The sequence below is a fragment of the Strongylocentrotus purpuratus genome, unplaced genomic scaffold, assembly GCF_000002235.5.
Source record: "Strongylocentrotus purpuratus isolate Spur 01 unplaced genomic scaffold, Spur_5.0 spur5_contig_835, whole genome shotgun sequence".
NCBI lineage: Eukaryota > Metazoa > Echinodermata > Echinoidea > Camarodonta > Strongylocentrotidae > Strongylocentrotus > Strongylocentrotus purpuratus.
The window spans coordinates 532,532-551,994 of record NW_022145541.1 but is presented as its reverse complement, the minus strand read 5'-3'; the positions used below and the strand labels follow the sequence as shown (position 1 = coordinate 551,994).

The 19,463-nt window shown below is 39.3% G+C and overlaps 1 protein-coding gene across 1 annotated transcript in view; it reads left to right on the top strand.

Annotated features, from left to right (window-relative positions):
- Nucleotides 1-5,074: 5,074 nt before the first annotated feature.
- LOC590265 (sterol regulatory element-binding protein cleavage-activating protein) overlaps nt 5,075-19,463 on the top strand; it is a 34,720-nt gene continuing 20,331 nt past the window's right edge. Inside the window, exons 1-6 of the mRNA XM_030985027.1 lie at nt 5,075-5,176; nt 7,929-8,187; nt 9,014-9,167; nt 15,278-15,435; nt 16,120-16,313; nt 16,825-16,939. Of these exons, the coding sequence (XP_030840887.1) occupies nt 8,039-8,187; nt 9,014-9,167; nt 15,278-15,435; nt 16,120-16,313; nt 16,825-16,939 (770 nt within the window). The 5' untranslated portion in view covers nt 5,075-5,176; nt 7,929-8,038. The remainder of the gene's footprint in view (nt 5,177-7,928; nt 8,188-9,013; nt 9,168-15,277; nt 15,436-16,119; nt 16,314-16,824; nt 16,940-19,463) is intronic.

Here is a 19,463-nt window from a genome sequence, read left to right as displayed (position 1 = left end):
GCAGTGTACAGAGTAAATAACAAAGGACCCAGCCGAGAACCTTGTGGAACTCCGAAAGGCACTGGCAAATCATCAGAGATCACATCGTCTATTTTGACCTTCTGATATCTATTCGCCAAATACGACTCTATCCATTCAAGAACACTACCATCTATACCAAAACAGGTCTTTAAAGTTTCTAATAAGCAAGAATGATCTATGGTGTCGAATGCACTACTTAGATCTAATAACAGTAAAAGAGAGACTTTCTGGGAATCCATAGCCATCAATAGATCACTCTTTATTCTTAGCAGTGCAGTTTCAGTACTATGGAATTGTCTATATGCAGACTGAGTACATGGCAAAAGTGAGTTGTTATTGAGGTGATCGAACGAGAATACCGACACAGCTGACCCGACACAGCAACATATCTATGCAATTCTTTCTTGCTCCCTCGACGAGACGACTCCACCCAATAACCCCTCTCTCTTACTCCCACCCCTCCTCTCTCTCTCTCTCTCTCTCTCTCAGGCTCTTATCCCTCCCCCTTCTCTCCTCTCTTTCACCCCCCCCCCCCCCCGTTTCATTCCTTTCTTTTTCTATTTTTTCTTCTTTTTTCCTTTTCTTTTCTTTCTTTCCTCTCCTTCCTCTTTTCTCTTTCTTTCTTTCTTTCTTTCTTTCTTTCTTCCTTTCTTTATTTCTTTCTTCTCTTCTCTTCTCTTTCCTTTCTTTTCCATTTTTTTCTTCTTCTTTTCCCTCTCATTTTTTACCTCCCCCTTTTCTCATTTTTCCCCAACAGTAGGCACATTCATGGGGCACTAGAGGGCGCTTCGGTCGCGTACGAAAATCTGAATGGCCTTGCTGCGGTGGGTCGGCAATAATCAGCCCAAAACTTGGATATGGGAGGTTGGAAGGATATATCTTTTTTATAATGTTATCCGGTCTTACCCTTAACCATCCTATGTTTAATCTATGTAGGAATAACATGCGAGTATGATAAGAGAAACATCGGGACCATTACTGAAGTAACTTTTAAAATATTAGCCTAGAAATGACCACCAAACGGAAAAAATTGACATTTTTTCCCGACAAATCTTCATAAAATCTGAGTTATAAACAATTCACATCTAGGTACACTAATACAAATACGATTTTCTGAAAATTCAGGTATGATTTTTTTAAGTTTCTTTCAAGTATATTTCTGCGCATTGCAGCGCCAATATTCTTCACTGCTTCAAAATCACCCTTGATTTTTTTTTTGCAACGAATTTGATACGAGGTCCGCGAGTGTTCCCCGTTCCTTGCGTGTTGAAAGTTTGGTAATAGACTCTACATAGTTTGCATTGACTCGCGCACGAAAAAATGGTCAAAAACAAAATGTCAAATGAAGAAATAAACAAGCTTTTGTATAGTTATAAGAGTTCTACCGAGGTTTCTTTGTCGATTTAATTTATTATATAGTCTCAATTAGAATTCAGAATTATCTCACTGAAAAGTTAAGAAACCGACGATGTTCTCGATCGTAGTTATTTTCATTTTGCCAGCAGCCGATCTAGCGTTGTTTGGGCAAAAAGCTAGGCCGCTGCCTTCCCACCGCGAACCTTTCCGAGTCCCGCTAAAATGGCGCGCTGCGGAGCTCCGAAGCTGCGTTGGTATCGCTGCAAACTCTCAGCCGGCTAGCTCCCCACGACGGACCATTCGCGGTATGGTGAGAGTGTGTGTGTGAGGTATGATTTTGGATTTGAGAACGCACGTAACGCAACCGTGCGCGTCATTTAGAGCTGTCGAATGTGTACGACCAATTTTGCATGTACGATTTTTAGTACAGATACTTGGTCAGTTTTCTTCTTATATCTTTGGTTTTACAACATTTAAAAATATAATTTCTTCAAATCTGCTCCTGACTCGGTTCAGACTAATTGTCTGATGTGTTTTCAAGTCAATTTTTTGAATATATTTTTTTGCATGAATTTGCCTACCAACAGCTCTACAAAAAGCCTCTAGCAATCTAGCTAAAGTAGCAGCACAATTTTACAGACAATATCCTGACTGATGGGTTGGGAGGGGGGGATGTCGCACCTCCCACACCCTCCCTTTAGCGACGCCGCTGATGGCATATTGATTCAACTTTCTATTGTCAACGAGAAACAACAATTGCGATTACCGAGTGCGCGAGTGTGGGGTTGGCGGAGCCCTTGCCGAGTGCCGACCCTGGACCTGTAGCTGCGGCAGGCGCGGCTACTTCGCTCTCGTTATACTAGCCCTCCTGCTCTGAAAAGTTCACTCACAAAATAAAAAGCGGTCACCCGTTCAACTCTCCCTAAAACACTAAACTACTAATTCCTAACTTAGCCTATGGAGTCTGAAATATCTTAATCATATATGATCATTCGCCAGTATTTTTAGGATTAAAAAAAGAGATAAATTAAGGGGAATTTTACTTACAACGGCTCGGAGCTGAGATGATTTTGTTGAAATAATGGCTTGCCCGAACTTTATGGTGTCTTACAACCATCAAACGAAAAATGAAAGAGATCTTATAAAACTCCCCGTGTTTTTTTTTAGTTACCATTTATCTTTGCAGAAATTCTCCTTCTATGATACGGTGAGGTTGTGCCATGTTTCTTGATTTCATCCACAGTTCTCTTCAAAAGAGGATTTTTTGCATTCCTTTTCTCTATAATCGCCTCTTATGCCCGCTCTATTTTTCTTTCTTTTTTTTGCCGTGACTTCCACTCCCAGTGGCGTACTGAGCAAACACTTTTGGGGGTCCGCATCACCACCAATTAAGTAGCAGAATGCAAGGGCGGCGGAGCGTCTTCCAAAATAGGGGGGGGGGGCACCAACAAAAAAGGGCACTTTTTGGAAGAAAAAATGGGGCAACTACAAGGGGAAACATCACTAAAAACACAAGCACCATTTTTAGACATTGGTAGGCCTATATAATATATATATACCCCTACGTCGTCATGATTGTGATTACTATAGCAGGGATGACATCAATATTTGTTTCTTTCTCTATGTGGTAATGTTACAAGATACTGCTTAAGCAACATACTTCGCAGATGGATGCGATGGTCTGAATATTAATTTTCGAGCGAGCGAAGGGAACATTATTCAAGCAAATGCAGTTTGAAAAATTACATCTTATAAGGAAGACAAAAAACAAACCATGATAAGTATTAAACACAATCTAATGAAGAAAGACTGAAAAGTTCTTTTATTAGTAAAAAGTGAAAATATAGTGAAAATTAAAGAAAAGGGGGCTCTTATTCGCCTTGAATTAGGGGTGCATGTCACGGGGAAAGGTAACTAGGTACTTATCAGAAGGGAAAAGGACAGTTATTAGAGAAGAAAAGGTGTTCGTGTCAAAGAAAAATGGGAAATTATCAGAAGTGAAAATGGCACTTATTGCACCTGAAAAGGGACACTCAACAGAGATGAAAAATGGCACTTGTGAGAATGGAACTAGAGAATCTGTTGATGGAAAAGGGCACCGAGCAGATTTTTAAAAGGGGCATTTATCAGATATTTAAAACGATCATTTCGAAAAAGAGGAGGGGTTATATAAAAAGGGAAAAGAGTTCTTATAACAAAGGAAAAGGTGCACTTACTAAAAAGGAAAAGGGGCACGAGTCAAAATGAAAATGGGCAAACATATCAGAGGTGAAAAGAAGAATTTCTCGCACCCGAAAAGAGGACAGTTACTACTAGAAAAGGGGCACTTGTCCTATATCAAAAGGGGCACTTTGGCCGGGTATCTGAAAAAGTGTGCCATCCCCCCCCCCCCCCCATCGGGAGTGCCACCTCTGGCATAATTGGCAAAAGTAAGAAAAAAATCGGAAAACATGTCATTTCAGCAAAATTTGCAAATCACAGGTATCAAATTAGAAATAAACCACGTTTGACCCTCTTTTCCCGACATCACGGTGAAGAAGATTCCATCTATAAGTGCTCCTTCTGGGGTAACATTGCTCCTTCTTTGGTACTTGATAGATGACCCTCCAAAATACTCCTTATGGAATTGTGGTGGACACTGGACAGTGCATGACTTTATGGGAGGATTGAGAGAACAAGGCTGCCCGTTTAGTTTTATTTGATAAAGTTGGGTAAATATATAAGATCGTAGCAACCTTTTCTGAATGGTAATACAATTTTACATTTGTAGGGGCTTATGAATTATATTATTTTAAAATGTTATATATCGTACTAGCCTATTTACATTACCGTATCCAACACTGAAGTTGTTACGTTCAGCTTCTTAAAAAAAAAAAAAAAAAATCGTCGACCCTTTTATAACTTTTTAGTTTTTATATCTTTAAATTATGGATTAAAAAAAAATATTATAATTAGACTCATTTCTTTTTTCAAGTTTCCATGTTTGATAGTGCATTTTATTATCATTATTATTATGGTTTAGTTTTGTTTGCTTTTATTTTGTCCATCAGGAAAAAGATATTTCGCCAAATAAACAAGCATTTAGCATACTCCAACGATTCTATAAAAAGTGCTCATAGTACAGTACATTTTTTATTACCCCTTTCGCTAATTTCGGCCTATATATGAATAAATAAAAAGTAATTGCATTTGAATTTATATAATTCATGATGAAAAGAAAGAACTAATGTTTCCCCATCATAGCCCCGACTAAAGATATGAGCATGTAGATACAAAAATTGTATCATTGTATGATGGCGGACTTTTTTTTCACCTAACATCAATGAGCATTTATGAAGAAGAAAAAAATTGTTCATTTACTTGGTCACAAAGGGTCCGTTCTACAAGTTGCCCTACAAACAAATGCTATATAAATGCTAACTCTTCTCCCACTTATACTTCCCCAACCCACTTGGGGGGGGGGGGCGGCTCTGGGGCTGAATCCGACATTAAATCTACTGTCAGTCAAACAAACCTTTTTTGTCAGTGAGTTAGATGGTCTCAATAACTTAACTTTGAGGGGTCAAATTTTAATGGATAAGGGGTGACTACCTAGTGACTATTTATTATATTACGCTACAGTCTCTACTAATAATTATTTAGCTAACTTTTAGAAGTGAGATATGTTTCGACTGTACCGATAGCTGGCGCTATTCCATTTCATGTTTCTGTTATGGCGGCTAATGGTTTCTTTTTCGGGAAAAAAAGGTGTGTCGCATGACTGAATTTACTGAAATTACTTCACTTTGGGATATATTTGGTGAGTGCAGTATATAGCAATGAAATACGGATTTATATCACATGAAAAATATCATTATCATCATTAGTTCACGGTTCGTTTTCAGACCTAACGGAGCTTGTAAACATTTGAATGTCCATTGATTGACTTTGTTACTTAGGGACGAAGCCAGAGCGGGATTGCGCGCCGGGAATCTCCCGGCTCGACGGTTGTAGTTTGTACTCGGGCGAGCGCGAGGGCTCCAATCCAAGTCTGGCAGAACAGAGTCAGCTCAGATTATTAATTAGATCTAGTAACAATGTCTATGAAAGTGTAGAATTACCAGTGTGAGGTGGTGTTGTAAATGTGATTGTTTTGCAAATGGCGTGTTCACTGAATACACAAGGGCTCTGGTCCGAGAATAACCAAGGATCGTCTTTGTTGTAAACGCGACAGATGCTTCCGCAATCAAGCAAGGATCGTCTGCATTTTTGCAAAAATTTCATATTTCCGATCCGCACGTTGTACAGAGACTTTCATGTTATGAGCAATAAATCCTAGGAAGGACAGACAACACATAAAAGTAGACGGTGAACTGGGGTTATTTTCTTATGCGAAACCGGTTTTTGCATCGCCAGCGCGCGTTTCGGGGACCCGAAGCCCGCAGGGTGTCGATGAAAAACTGTCCGCATTTCGCGGACGATCCTTATTTTTTTGGACACAAGTTGTCCACTTTTACGAGGACATCTTCATTCTCGGACCAGCGCCCACGTAGAAGAATCCCCTATCCAACTCAGTGAACGGAAATACGCGCTGCTGATTGGCTGATCGCGCGACCCTCGCTTGTCTGCTAGCTGCGAGGCATGGTCGATTCGCTACACTGTGCACGGTGTATTGTACCTGGTGCACTACACTCGACAGGCGAGCAGCCTGGCCTGACCTAGCCACGCCGAACACAGACCGAACACCAAGCAAAAAATAGCGACCAAAGACACACTTTCAGTGTACATGTGGTTTCAATGATGTCGCTCTCTACACACTCATGTCGCTCACATAAAATTTGCACGTAGTTTTACACACACTTCAACCTACACATACATTAGACCGAAAGCTTCAGTCTCTATAATCGTCGGTTGTTCCACTGAGACTACGTCTGGCTCCACTAGACCTCCGGTTATAGAGACTGAACGACTGCCTATGCCAGCCTGTGTTGAACTTATTCCGCTAGATTTTAGCCGCTAGGCCCCTCCCACAAACTTGCCACTTGTGCGCCATCTACACGTTCGTAATGGCGTTATCACAGTTTTTCCTTCATAATCATTTTGCCTTCGGCGTAGACTAGAAGGGATGAGATTGACGGCAGCGAGAGTTTAACACGGCTTGCAAGATTTTCAACATGGATGTCGATTTTGACCGATAATTTCCTTAAAAGGGACCATTAAACGGATTATATCAATCAAGTTAGTAAGTGGAACCGATGTATTAATAGCCTAGGCCTAATTTAAAATTGGAAATGAACGAGGTAAAATGACATTTTGGGGGATTTTGGGGGCATAACAATACGGCCGTGGCAAGTTTGTGGGAGGGGCCTAGCGGCTAAAATCTAGCGGAATAAGTTCAACACAGGCTGGCATAGGCAGTCGTTCAGTCTCTATAACCGGAGGTCTAGTGGAGCCAGACGTAGTCTCAGTGGAACAACCGACGATTATAGAGACTGAAGCTTTCGGTCTACACATACATATACTTTACAAAAACTTCTGACGAAATCATCAAAAAATATGACTTACCGAAACAAAGAACCACCATACGATTTTGCTGAATGTACCTAGAAATATCGATGACACCGATGGCGAAAAAAATTATTCAAAAATCGAAGTCGGGATGGAAATATAACGAGTTTGATTACTTTGATATCAACGTAATCGAGAAGTCGCAGGCAGAAATACTAGGTTTAACATTGTGGGAAAATATGCAAATGAAATGAGTAAACACCCAATCAACTACGAGCATCGTGACGCTAGCACTTTGTGAATGAAAAATGACGTCAGTCGGGCTTGAGCGAACAGAAGAGCGCATTGAGCATGCGCGAGTTTTGTGTGTAATTCTTCTTCGTGGCGCCCCTACTATTTAAATACAATGAGCAAATGTACATGTAGTCGAAGATAAATTGGTCTTGTACTAAATGAGATGGACATGAATAAATGCAGTGAATAAATTAAGCTTTCGACAAAGTAGAAATGACGTCGAAAGTCCAATGGAAATGATGGCGGGTGCCGGGTGATGACAAGTAAAGGGGCACGCCTCACACCATGATGAAGCGGAGGCTTGAAGGCGGAAACGCGACTTTGTTGAAGTGGCTGAAGAAGAGCCGTGAAGAAAGCGATGTCGTAGCGGACGCTCGTGAAGATGATGATGCTCTCGGACTAGAAGAGTTGAAGTGCGGCGCTCGAGGATGAAGCAGTGAATCGCTTGATGTTGGAGGCTAAGGAAGAAATGATGAAATCAAAGTCTGTGCCGATGCAAATTTTATGAAATTAAAAACCATCATTCACTCCACACAGTAGCGCTTCATTGCATCACAGCATTTGTCCAACCCCAGAGAACTAGAACTCTTCTCAGAAAGTAATTGTAGAAATCAAAGATGATAATATGTGAAAGTATGGATATTATCCAAATTGTTCAAACTTCAAAGAATTTCTTCCTTGTGTATTTATATTAGACCCAAATCTTTATTTTAATTTTCTATTCTTACATTTTACTTCAACATGAGTTCTTTCTGACATTTGCTTGACAGGGACCAGTAAGAAAGTGATCAACAGTTGTCACTTTGCGAGGAAACCTTCGGACCCATTTGTCCCTCAGGACCCCCCTCAAGTCCTCACCACTGAGTAGGGAGATCTACACATGGTTGAGATGGGGGAGGCTGCTGAGTATGGGATGGTCAGCAAGATGCGGGAGATGGTGTCCAGAATGTTCTACAACTATGGCCTCTTCTGTTCCAACTACCCGATAGCTCTCATCGTCTTCTCAGTGGTCATCGCTGTGCTGTGCAGGTCAGTTTAAAGATAAAGTTGAGTTCTGGTCATGCGATTGGATTGTGAAAGAAACGTTGTGGAATCGATCAGAAAAGGTTGATCATCTAGTATTGGTGTGTACTACAAGGTTCTGGAATCATCAAAATGATAAGAAATTTGGCCCAGTCTTGGGAATGTTACAAGCACTGTACACAGAAATATCTACATGTATATGGGACTACACAAACATGTGGCATAAAAATCCATCCCGATGTTTATGCTGTTACATGCCATATTTAGAATTTTAAGGCATTTGAAGAGCCTTGCTTTTCAGGGAACATTTTTTATTTGATGTTCTTCCACACTTGCTTAATAACAATGATAACTCTCACAAATTATTTTTCACCTCTTCCCAGAACTCAACCTTCAAGAAAATGGGTACACGCCGTAATAGGAATAATTTTCATATTTCTTGGCATAGATATTCACTCCCTCTTTATGCTTTCAGGAAATATTTAAGATTAGAGTATTGTATTACTTTGCTATATTGATTTGATTCAAGTGTAAACAGACTTTTATTAATTTGAATGGTTTGCCTTGTTATGCATATATTGTAGCACTGATCAAATAAGGTCTGTGTGCACTTTTATAGAGGGGGTTGTTTTCAAGTTATTGATTATATTAGAAGACAGAAGTAAGGTGAGCTTGATCTTTGTCAAGAATCTAGTTCTCAACTGTAAGGAATTATTAACCATGCACATACATGTAGATTCCTTTCTTTCTTTCTATTTATCAAATATAAAAACAACCAATTTTCCTTGCACATTTCACAGTCTATCTCATTTCTCTTTCTATTTGTGTGCAGTCTTCCATGCTTTTTCGCTGTTCCCCTGACACTGACGGCACCCTATCAGTACACTACACCTCTGAAAGGCTTCCCGGACACAGCGAGAAAGTTCTACACCAAACAGCTGCCTGATAACAAGACTGCCATTGACCACAGTAAAAGACCACAATGGGTGAGCATTCTAACATAATAGTCTTTTTTCAATTTCAATAGTGGTCACTTCTCTATACAGGACACCTGTCTGTAGCAGTTAGGTTACTTATCACCCTCTATGAAAAAGATAGAAGCTTTGGTATCTAAATTTGTCTATAGTCACAACTCTTATCTTTTTTACCCTTTTGTTTTGGTTGTCTTTAAACAGGTTTTAGAGTAGAATTTATTATCTCTTTCCTTTTAGATTGTAGTGGTGCATGGACAATCCACTTTCATTACTAAGGTTTTTGAATGTGATTGAGTTGTTATAAACAGCAAAAAGAATGTAAATACATGTACGTATTCTTCATTTTCACTGTTTGTCTTTCTGTTTTTCTCTGTATTTCTCCCGCTTTCTATCGTGTATTTCTTATTTGTTTGCTAGATAGGACACCTTTAAAAAAGAACAGAAATGTGTAAAGTAAAACAAAGTATAGATGTTTTCATTTGATGAATGAAGAAATAGCATTGAGACAGAGGGAGAGAGAGAGAGAGAGAGATAAAGAGAAAGGGTGGGTGGGGGAGGGGGAGAGGTGAGGCATGGTTCCACTGTTTCACACATGTGGAGATGTACTTCTTTTTTATCCACATGTTTCTATCATTTTACTATCTATTCTCAGTGCATAAATGTTTATGATACTAACAGGAAATAGATGACCTTTGATCTTCTCATATTGGTAATTCTGGCCCTTCAGAAGGGGACACTTACCCAGTGGACTTTGCTTTGTACACATTGATTTAGATGTAGTTGAATTGTGTCTAGTTACTCTAGTTTGGTAAAGTGATATTCAAATATTAATTGTTACTATGATTACTGTATGACTGGAATGATTCATTGTTGATTCATCGACTAGTTGTTATTAGAAATTCATTTTCAGAAGAGAGGAACCCATACACTGTCTGATGACTAACGTCACTGTCCTTCCTGATAAGAAGTTAAATCAAATGTATGTCTTCAAGTAATTCTCAGTGAACAATTTCTCTCGTCGCTGAGGTGGTTACTGGAAAAAAAGCAAAACAAAAAAGCAAAAAAAGCTCAGCATATCTCAAAATAGATTCAAGAGTAAAGTTTTATTGTCCATAATAAACTAATAATACAAAAATATGTTACCCATTGGTATTAAATATAAACACAGGTATAAACATGATATTGTATGCTGATAGCCAAAAGGGTGTAAAGTTAATATTGAACAAGAATGAGTCAAGACCATTCCATTCATAACAAGTACATTATTATGACTGACATCATAAATACATTCCTACATAAATAGCAAACTGATATCAGGTGTACTTTGACTTATTTCTCTCATAATGTTTGGGGAATGGATGTTAAATGAATAGTGAGGTGTAATGAATGGGGATTTTTAAGAATTTAAACAGTTGACTTTTAGTGGTCTTTGATTTAATCTGTTATATGTACAACAGACATGTATACTTATTGATTTGTGCTTTCAGAAGTTTTTGTGTGTATTAGGCAGGCCTCGAATTACATCAAATTTGGGTCAAGGCCACTTTTTTGAGAGGGCACAAATCCACTGAAAGGGGCACAAATCTATCCTATGGGGCACTAAGGCCAACGTGGAAAGTGCGCGTAAAATCCCCTCACGTCATTTTTTTCAAGGTGGGGGGGATATGTGTGCCCAGGGGCGGATCCAGGATTTCTTTTGGGGGGGGGGGGGGCCACAAATCGCAACGACTCAGCCAGCCGCTGAATAAGCGGGGGGGGGGGGGGGGGTAAGAGGACACTTTTTTTTTTTTTGGTCTCGAAATTTGAAAATTTGACATTTTGTTCCCGTTGGGGGGGGGGGGGGGGGTGGTGAGGTCACCTTTTTTAGATCAGCCATTGGCATAATTTTTTTTTTTTGTGTGTTTCATTAAAAAAAAAATTAAAAAAAACATCACAAAATAAGGGGGAGGGGGGGTGTTGCTCCAAAATACAGACATAACGCCCCAACCCCCCCCCCCCCCCCTGCGTACGTGCCTGCTCGTTTGGATACAGTTTCCCTCCTTCCGCGCAATGCGCGGAAGCTTTTACGTTTCATTAAATCATTAGAGAAAGAAGAGAATTCGTTGTACCGTTTTTTACTTTTAATCCTCGTCTAAATTCACCCCCCTCCCGCGCAAAGCTCGGAAGCTTGTACGTTTCATTAAATCATTAGAGAAACAAGACAATTCGTTGTACCGTTCTCGAAAATGATCCTCGTCTGAATACAATTTTCCCCCTCCCGCGCGTAGCGCGGAAGCTTTTACGTTTCATTAAATCATTAGAGAAAGAAGACGATTTGTTGTCCCGTTCTCGTCTCTTAATCCTCGTCTGAATTCAGTTCCCCCCCCCCCATCTGCGCGCGCGAAGCGCGGAAGCTTTTACAATACATTAAATCATTAAAGAAAGAAGACGATTCGTTGTAGCCTACCGTTCTAGACTCTTAATTCTCGTCTGAATTCAATTCCCCCCACCCCAATCCGCGCGCGCGAAGCACAGAAGATTTTACATTTCATTAAATCATTAGAGATAGAAGACGATTCGTTACACCGTTCTCGACCCCTCATCCTCGTCTGAATTCAGTTTTCCCCTCCCCCTCCCGCGCGAAGCGCGAAAGCTTGTACGTTTCATTAAATCATTAGAAAAAGAAGACGATTCCTTGTACCGCATTCGACTCTTAATCCTTGTCTAAATTCAGTTACCCCACCTCCTGCGCGATCGAAGGGCGGAAGCTTTGACATTTAATTTAATTATTAGAGAAACAAGACGATTCGTTGTACCGTTCTCGAAAATAATCCTCGTCTGCATGAATACAGTTTTCCCCCTCCCGCGCAAAGCGCGGAAGCTTTTACGTTTCATTAAATCATTAGAGAAAGAAGACGATTTGTTGTACCGTTCTCGACTCTTAATCCTTGTCTGAATTTCAAAAATGTTTTTTGTCTGCTCCTTTTTCTTCATACGTCCTCTTCCTTTTCTCTCCCTCTTTTTTTGGCTTTTTTTTTGGGGGGGGCGCCCCCACTGCCCCCCCCCCCCCCCCCGGCTACGTGCCTGCGGTCAGATGAACATCTTTTGATACCTTATCCGCCCCCGGAAACTCATGGGTTGAAGGCAAATTACGGTCAGATAAGCATTCAGGGGCCCGCCTCAGGGCCCCTGGTGGAGTCGAGGGTGCGGAAACCCCTGAATTTCAGGGGTTTCAGGCATTTGATTACGGTCAGATGAACATATTTTTATACCTTATTTGTGACACTGGCAGGATACTGATTGGCGTGAGGTCCAGCAGGTGGAGCCCCCAGAAGCCCATGGGTTTAAAGCATTACATTACCGTCAGATTAGCATCCAGTGGGGTCCAGGGGGCAGAGCCCCCGGAAGCTCAGGGGTTTAAGCATTTGATTACGGTCAGATGAACATATTTTTATACTTTATTTGTGACACTGGCAGGACACTGATTGGCGTGAGGTCCAGCGGGAGGAGCCCCTAGAAGATCAAGGGTTTTAGGCACTAAATTGTAGTCAGATGAGTATCAAGGGGCCTGCCAAAGGGCCCTTGGTTGGGTCCCGGGGGCAGAGCCCCCGGAAGCTCAGGGGTTTTAATTTAGGCGTTTAATTACGGTCAGATGAGCAATTTTTGATACCTTATTTTGTTGAGAAACTGGTAGTTAACTATTTTTCTTTCTTGCTCTCTTTCTTTCTATTTCTCTTTAAAATGCTTTCAAAAAAAAAATGGGGGGGGGGGGAGCTGGAGGGAGTGGGGAGTTTCCCCCTTTGACGTTTCATTGAATTATTAGAGAAAGAAGACGATCCGTTGTACCGTTCTTGACTCTTTATCCTTTTCTGAATTCCAAGGGAAGCACGGAAGCTTAGACGTTTTTAATAAATTATTAGGGAAAGAAGACGATTCGTCTGATCTCGACTACCAGTATTAATCCTTTTCTGAACTCAATTCACACCCCTCCCGCGCGATGGGCGGAAGCTATGACGTTTTAATGAAAACGTATGGGAAAGAAGACGATTCTATGTACCATTATCTCGACTCTTAATCCTTTTCTGATTTAATTCCAGACCCTCCTCCCGAGAAAAATCCAAGTTTTTCACTGATTAAAAACTGTGAAAACGCACCAAAAAAGGTCACAACGCGAAGTGAAGATGTTGAACCAACGATGGGTAAACAAAACTTCCCGATATTGATTGGTCCAAATAAAAAGGATGGATTGACAAACTAAGCCTGAGTCATTACGGTTTTTGTTCCACACTTTTCAGTCATTTTGATGAAGACATTCTTTCATATCTCCGTATCGGCAATTAAGTCCCGCCAATTAATTTAGGAGTTCCATAGTGGAAATTAAGTCTCGCCAATAATTATTGTTTTTAGATATCCATAGGGGCAACAAAGTCTTGCCGATTATCATTGTTTTAGATCTCCGTAGGGGCAACAAAGCCTTGCTGATAATTATTGTTTTTAGAGCTCCGGAGGGGCAACAAAACCTTGCCGACTATTATTGTTTTTAGAGCTCCGGAGGGGCAACATAACCTTGCCGACTATCATTGTTTTTAGAGCTCCGGAGGGGCAACATAACCTTGCCGACTATCATTGTTTTTAGAGCTCCGTAAGGGCAACAAAACCTCGCCGACTATCATTGTTTTTATAGCTCCGGAGGGGCAACAAAACCTTGCCGACTATTATTGTTTTTAGAGCTCCGGAGGGGCAACAAAACCTTGCCGACTATCTTTGTTTTTAGAGCTCCGGAGGGGCAACAAAACCTTGCCGACTATCATTGTTTTTAGAGCTCCGGAGGGGCAACAAAACCTTGCCGACTATTAGTGTTTTTAGAGCTCCGGAGGGGCAACAAAACCTTCCGGTAATTATTGTTTTTAGAGCTCCGGAGGGGCAACAAAACCTTGCCGACTATTATTGTTTTTAGAGCTCCGGAGGGGCAACAAAACCTTGCCGACAATTATTTTTTTTAGAGCTCCGGAGGGGCTACAAAACCTTGCGGACTATTATTGTTTTAAGAGCTCCGGAGGGGCAACAAAACCTTGCCGACTATTATTGTTTTTAGAGCTCCGGAGGGGCAACAAAACCTTGCCGACTATTATTGTTTTTAGAACTCCGGAGGGGCAACAAAACCTTGCCGACTATTATTGTTTTTAGAGCTCCGGAGGGGCAACAAAACCTCGCCGACTATCATTGTTTTTAGAGCTCCGGAGGGGCTACAAAACCTTGCCGACTATTATTGTTTTTAGAGCTCCGGAGGGGCAACAAAACCTTGCCGACTATTATTGTTTTTAGAACTCCGGAGGGGCAACAAAACCTTGCCGACTATTATTGTTTTTAGAGCTCCGGAGGGGCAACAAAACCTTGCCGACTATTATTGTTTTTAGAGCTCCGGAGGGGCAACAGAACCTTGCCGACTATCTTTGTTTTTAGAGCTCCGGAGGGGCAACAAAACCTTGCCGACTATTATTGTTTTTAGAGCTCCGGAGGGGCAACAAAACCTTGCCGACTATTATTGTTTTTAGAACTCCGGAGGGGCAACAGAACCTTGCCGACTATCTTTGTTTCTAGAGCTCCGGAGGGGCAACAAAACCTTGCCGACTATTATTGTTTTTAGAGCGCCGGAGGGGCAACAAAACCTTCCGGTAATTATTGTTTTTAGAGCTCCGGAGGGGCAACAAAACCTTGCCGACTATTATTGTTTTTAGAGCGCCGGAGGGGCAACGAAACCTTGCCGACTATTATTGTTTTTAGAGCGCCGGAGGGGCAACGAAACCTTGCCGACTATTATTGTTTTTAGAGCGCCGGAGGGGCAACAAAACCTTTTTGAACATTACAAGTCGGGTTGGATTACGATGACTATAATGTCGGCAAAACTTTTGTGGATTGAAATATTGTGGCCGTAAACGGTTCGATTTTGAAAAGGGCATTCCGGCCAGTGAGAGGGGCATGGCGGCAAATTGCCGATTGCCGGTGGGTAATTCGAGCCCTGTATTAGGTATTGTATTATAATTGATAAAAGAACATTTTTATTTTTTTTTCTTTGCTAATTTAAATGTAGTGTTGACATCATCCTCAAATTTTACGTTCAGTATTTGCTTTTCTCTTCCCAGTTTTCCCGACCACCAGTGGGCTATGTGTTGCAGGTTGTTATTAATGCATCAGTATCACCATGGCAACCAGGATTGACCTACGGAGATGATGTGAGAGGACCTCTGTCAAAGGCTTTTGAGCTGGACAAAGAAATCAAGAGTTTCAGCTCAAAATCAAAGTAAGTTTTTAGAAACACTCAAGAGTTTCTTTGTAATCTATTGTGATGAATTTGTCAAAATAAATTTATTTTGATGCTCTATTTTAATTTCTAAAGAGTTTGTATTCATGTATTGGTACTATGAGAAATTGAATGAGAAGAAGAAGGGGAAAAAAGGTGAATTAGGAGGGATTATATTCATATTTCCTGTGGTAGTATTTTAACCTACCGTATGTTATCTTTTAGGTATGTTAATAGTCATTACAAATTTAAATTTGTGTGAGTCATTGGCTATTTAAATTTCTGTGCATTCATGTAGCTGTGCATAGGTGACATACAATACAAGTACACATGTTAGAGAGATATTTGCACAAGCACCATTAATAGGCACTTGTGCAATTGCAGTCTCTTGAGATGGTCAACACCATTTCCACTTACATACATTTATAAGATAACGTACCTCATTTTCAGAATATGGCCCACCTTTTTAGGTAGTGTCGAAAGCCAGTTTCCATAGAAAATTTGAAGTTTGTAAGATTTCTAAATAAAATCTCTCCCCTTCATATCCAAAATGTAACCTACAACTTTGGGGAATTTGTAAAACCTTTTTCCTTTATGAATGTCACCCCTCTTCTCCTTGATCATGCCTGTATGAATATTTAGAACCGAAAGTTATAAATGTCCGCTCTCTTCTAATATATCTAGCGTCTTACTGCGATCCTCATGCCTGTATGTATCCGATGTCGCTGATCATGTGAAGGGTGTAATGCCTGAGCATAGCTGCCTCGTAGTGTCACCAGCTAATGTATGGCAAGGCAGCTTTGATCGTTTCCAAGAAGACCCTTATCCTGGTAGATCAGTCTTCATGGGAAACTTCTATGATAAACCTGCGCTACATGGTGAGTCTAAACTCAAGACATCTTTTCTCTATTTTCATTTTGATATTTTTCTTCCTGTTACTATTTAAGCTCTTTATCTTTTTGTTCATTTCAAATTTCTTTATTATTATTCTCTTAAGCTTCTCTCTCTCCTCTTTTAATTTTTTATTTTTTTTCTTTCCATATTGCTTCTCCTCTAATGCATTATGCTCCAAACGTTAAGGATACAAGTCTTATTCTAACTTAGTATTCATGAAGAAATTATCAATGTTTAAATGTCTGATGAGGCTGTTGTTCACGTTTTGCTACTTACATTTACTTGAAGTAAAAACTAAACATACAAATCCAATACTATATTAAGCGCAGTTAACACATGTCCTCATTTCAAATGAGCTGATATTATTCACTATGTGTATAAAGTCCATGAGAGAGATCTAAATAATGGTTCAGATTTAAACTTCCTCAGTAAATTTGGGTCCAAATGATTCCAAAATGATCATTGACATACCAAATACATTTTTTTCCCCTCCAGATCTTCTGCTAGGAGTGCAAGCCAAGTACACTGGATTACAGAAATACAACATTCATTCTGTGTCTCCTCAGATCTCATTCGCTGTAACCGTTGTATTCCATACATACAATGACAGGTGAGTCTTCAAAGATATGGTTTAAGTGTCACTGAGCACTTGGGCCTTAAGGAGTTAAGTCTTTGTTTCACTAGCCATTGACTTCAATGGGGTGTTGGGTGGAGTTAAGTCTTTATGTTTCCTGGATAGCCAACATTTTTCTGAACATTTTGATATCAAATACTCATTTTTAGCAAAATATGGAATTACGTCTTTGTGTTACTGAATCCTTGACTTATTATCATATCTTTCTTTGTTGTGTTCACTGATTTAACAATATTTAAATTCTGAGACTGATGGCTGTCACATTTTTTATGTAACAATCAAGCACACTTTCCTGTAAAGTGAAGTTGTAAGAACATCATACAGGTACATGTGGCCATCTTTGTGATACAGGATGGCACATGTTTATGGCATTTACAGCTTCTACATGGCAGTTATAGGCTATATGTGGTGCTTACTGCTAGGGAGAGAAAGAAATTTCACTATTGAAAATCAACCCTGTCTACCAACATGCGGTCTAAGTGGAACATTACATGGCCTATGTTTTGAAATTTTGTGGCATTATCCTGGTCGTAACCTAGTGGCCAAAGATATAGAGTTCCATCAAATCTAGGGTAACCCTTAAGATGTTGGTCAAGAGTGGCAATCATTGATTCAAGGCTTGCCAAAGAATTTTAGAAGCAGGCTGAGAATTGAACCCTCAACCTTTTGATTGAAGTCAAATGATTGAACCACTGTACCACAACTCTTCACCTCCTTTTTAAATACTTGAGAAGGAACTACAACACAATATTGACCTTGCATGACCTGCTTATCGCTTAGAATCCGCATCCGTAGATCAGAGTCAACTTGTCTGCATATAGTCTGTTTACTCATCTTACTTATCTTCTTTGTGTATTGACTCATGATCAGACAGTTGGTAAATAATGTACCTACTCTTTTGATATCTATTTCTGCAAGGGATCAAAGAGAAGAATTTATTTAATGTACGCAAGGAATCAAAAAGAAGAATTTATTTGATTCAGGGAAGGTTTTATTATAAAGCTCACAAATAGCAGGGCTCCATACTAATCTTTTGCATCATTCCATATTAAATGTCATTTCAATTTAATTCAATTCTATTTCTGTTTCCAACAAAACATTACAAATCAATTATAATCATTTATACAATGATTAAGGAATAGATATTGGAAACATAGGTGTCCACTAAAAATCAATGCTTGTACAATTTTGAACCCCTCAAATGAAACTTAGGAATGATAAGTAGGAATGATAAGTAATTAAAATAACAAATTTGTAGCTCTAAGAAGGAACTAAAATAGGTAAATGTCAAAAAATACTGTTAGAAACTGTCATATAGATGTACATGTACATGTACATGTATTATATGATTTAATACTGCATGTTGCATCAATAGTAAATTTGTATACAGATGAACCTGTTTAGTAATCAGCATCTCTTATTGCTCTTCAGTGTATGCATCTGTGCTATTAATAGACGTGTTGTAATCACACTCCATTATTGAGGAAGTGGTTTGTGGTTAGATGATCGAGATGATAAAAGGGTTGTTAGGTTTATGATTGATGGGGAATGCAATAAAGCCACAATCAGCTTGTTTTTCAAGCTTTCTATATTTGGAAATGACCGTTAGGAAGCTATTTGAGCGTAATTTCTATTTTGAAGTAAATCTTTTTCATTTCTCCACTTTGGATAAACAGCTGTATATCTTTTAAAAATGAACAAATCTTGGTTCTTCATTTTGGTTTAAAAAATTGTGATTCACATCTGTTCTGCATTATTTGTATCTGCAAAATAGTAGAGATGAAATTCACTATGTTTTTACATGCACATTATCAAAACTCACCTTTACATTATTTCAGCTAAATAATAGTTTTAAAAACCTCTAACTTGGGCAGACACCAAATAATAAACAAAGATTTGTTCATTTTGAAAAGAATTTACTGTTTATATTAAAGATTGTATGCTAATCCTACATTACACAAATCTGTCATAAATTGCAATGTATCCTACATACATTGCACATGTAATAATACCCTACATGTACATCATTAGCTGTGATTTCATTAAAAAAGAAAGAAAAATACTTCAAGCATGAACTTCAAGATCAAAATGTTTTTTATTTGAGGACTACAAAACATTGAAAATTTACTTTTGAGTAAGATCATATTTGCTTTCACACATGAAAAGTAAACAGTCAATTATTATAGATTAGGTACACAGAGATATACATACTGCTCAATTTAACCTAATTGAACTTTATGAACTTTTGCTTTGATTTGAGAAGAAGAAGACAACCATTTAGACAAATTTCCTGCATCATTGTTATAGCTTTATTTGAATATAAATATCTTAAGTAGTTACAGTCAGTTCTAAATAAGTACACTGTGCATGTTCAAGCTAACCTTTAGCTCTGGTATGTGAGTTGTATTTTGAGAGAAAATTGCTATAATTTATTCTGGATTTTTTTATTCTGCAGTAGATTGGTTGTTTGAACCAGTGAAATGAAAACAAATGCACAGAA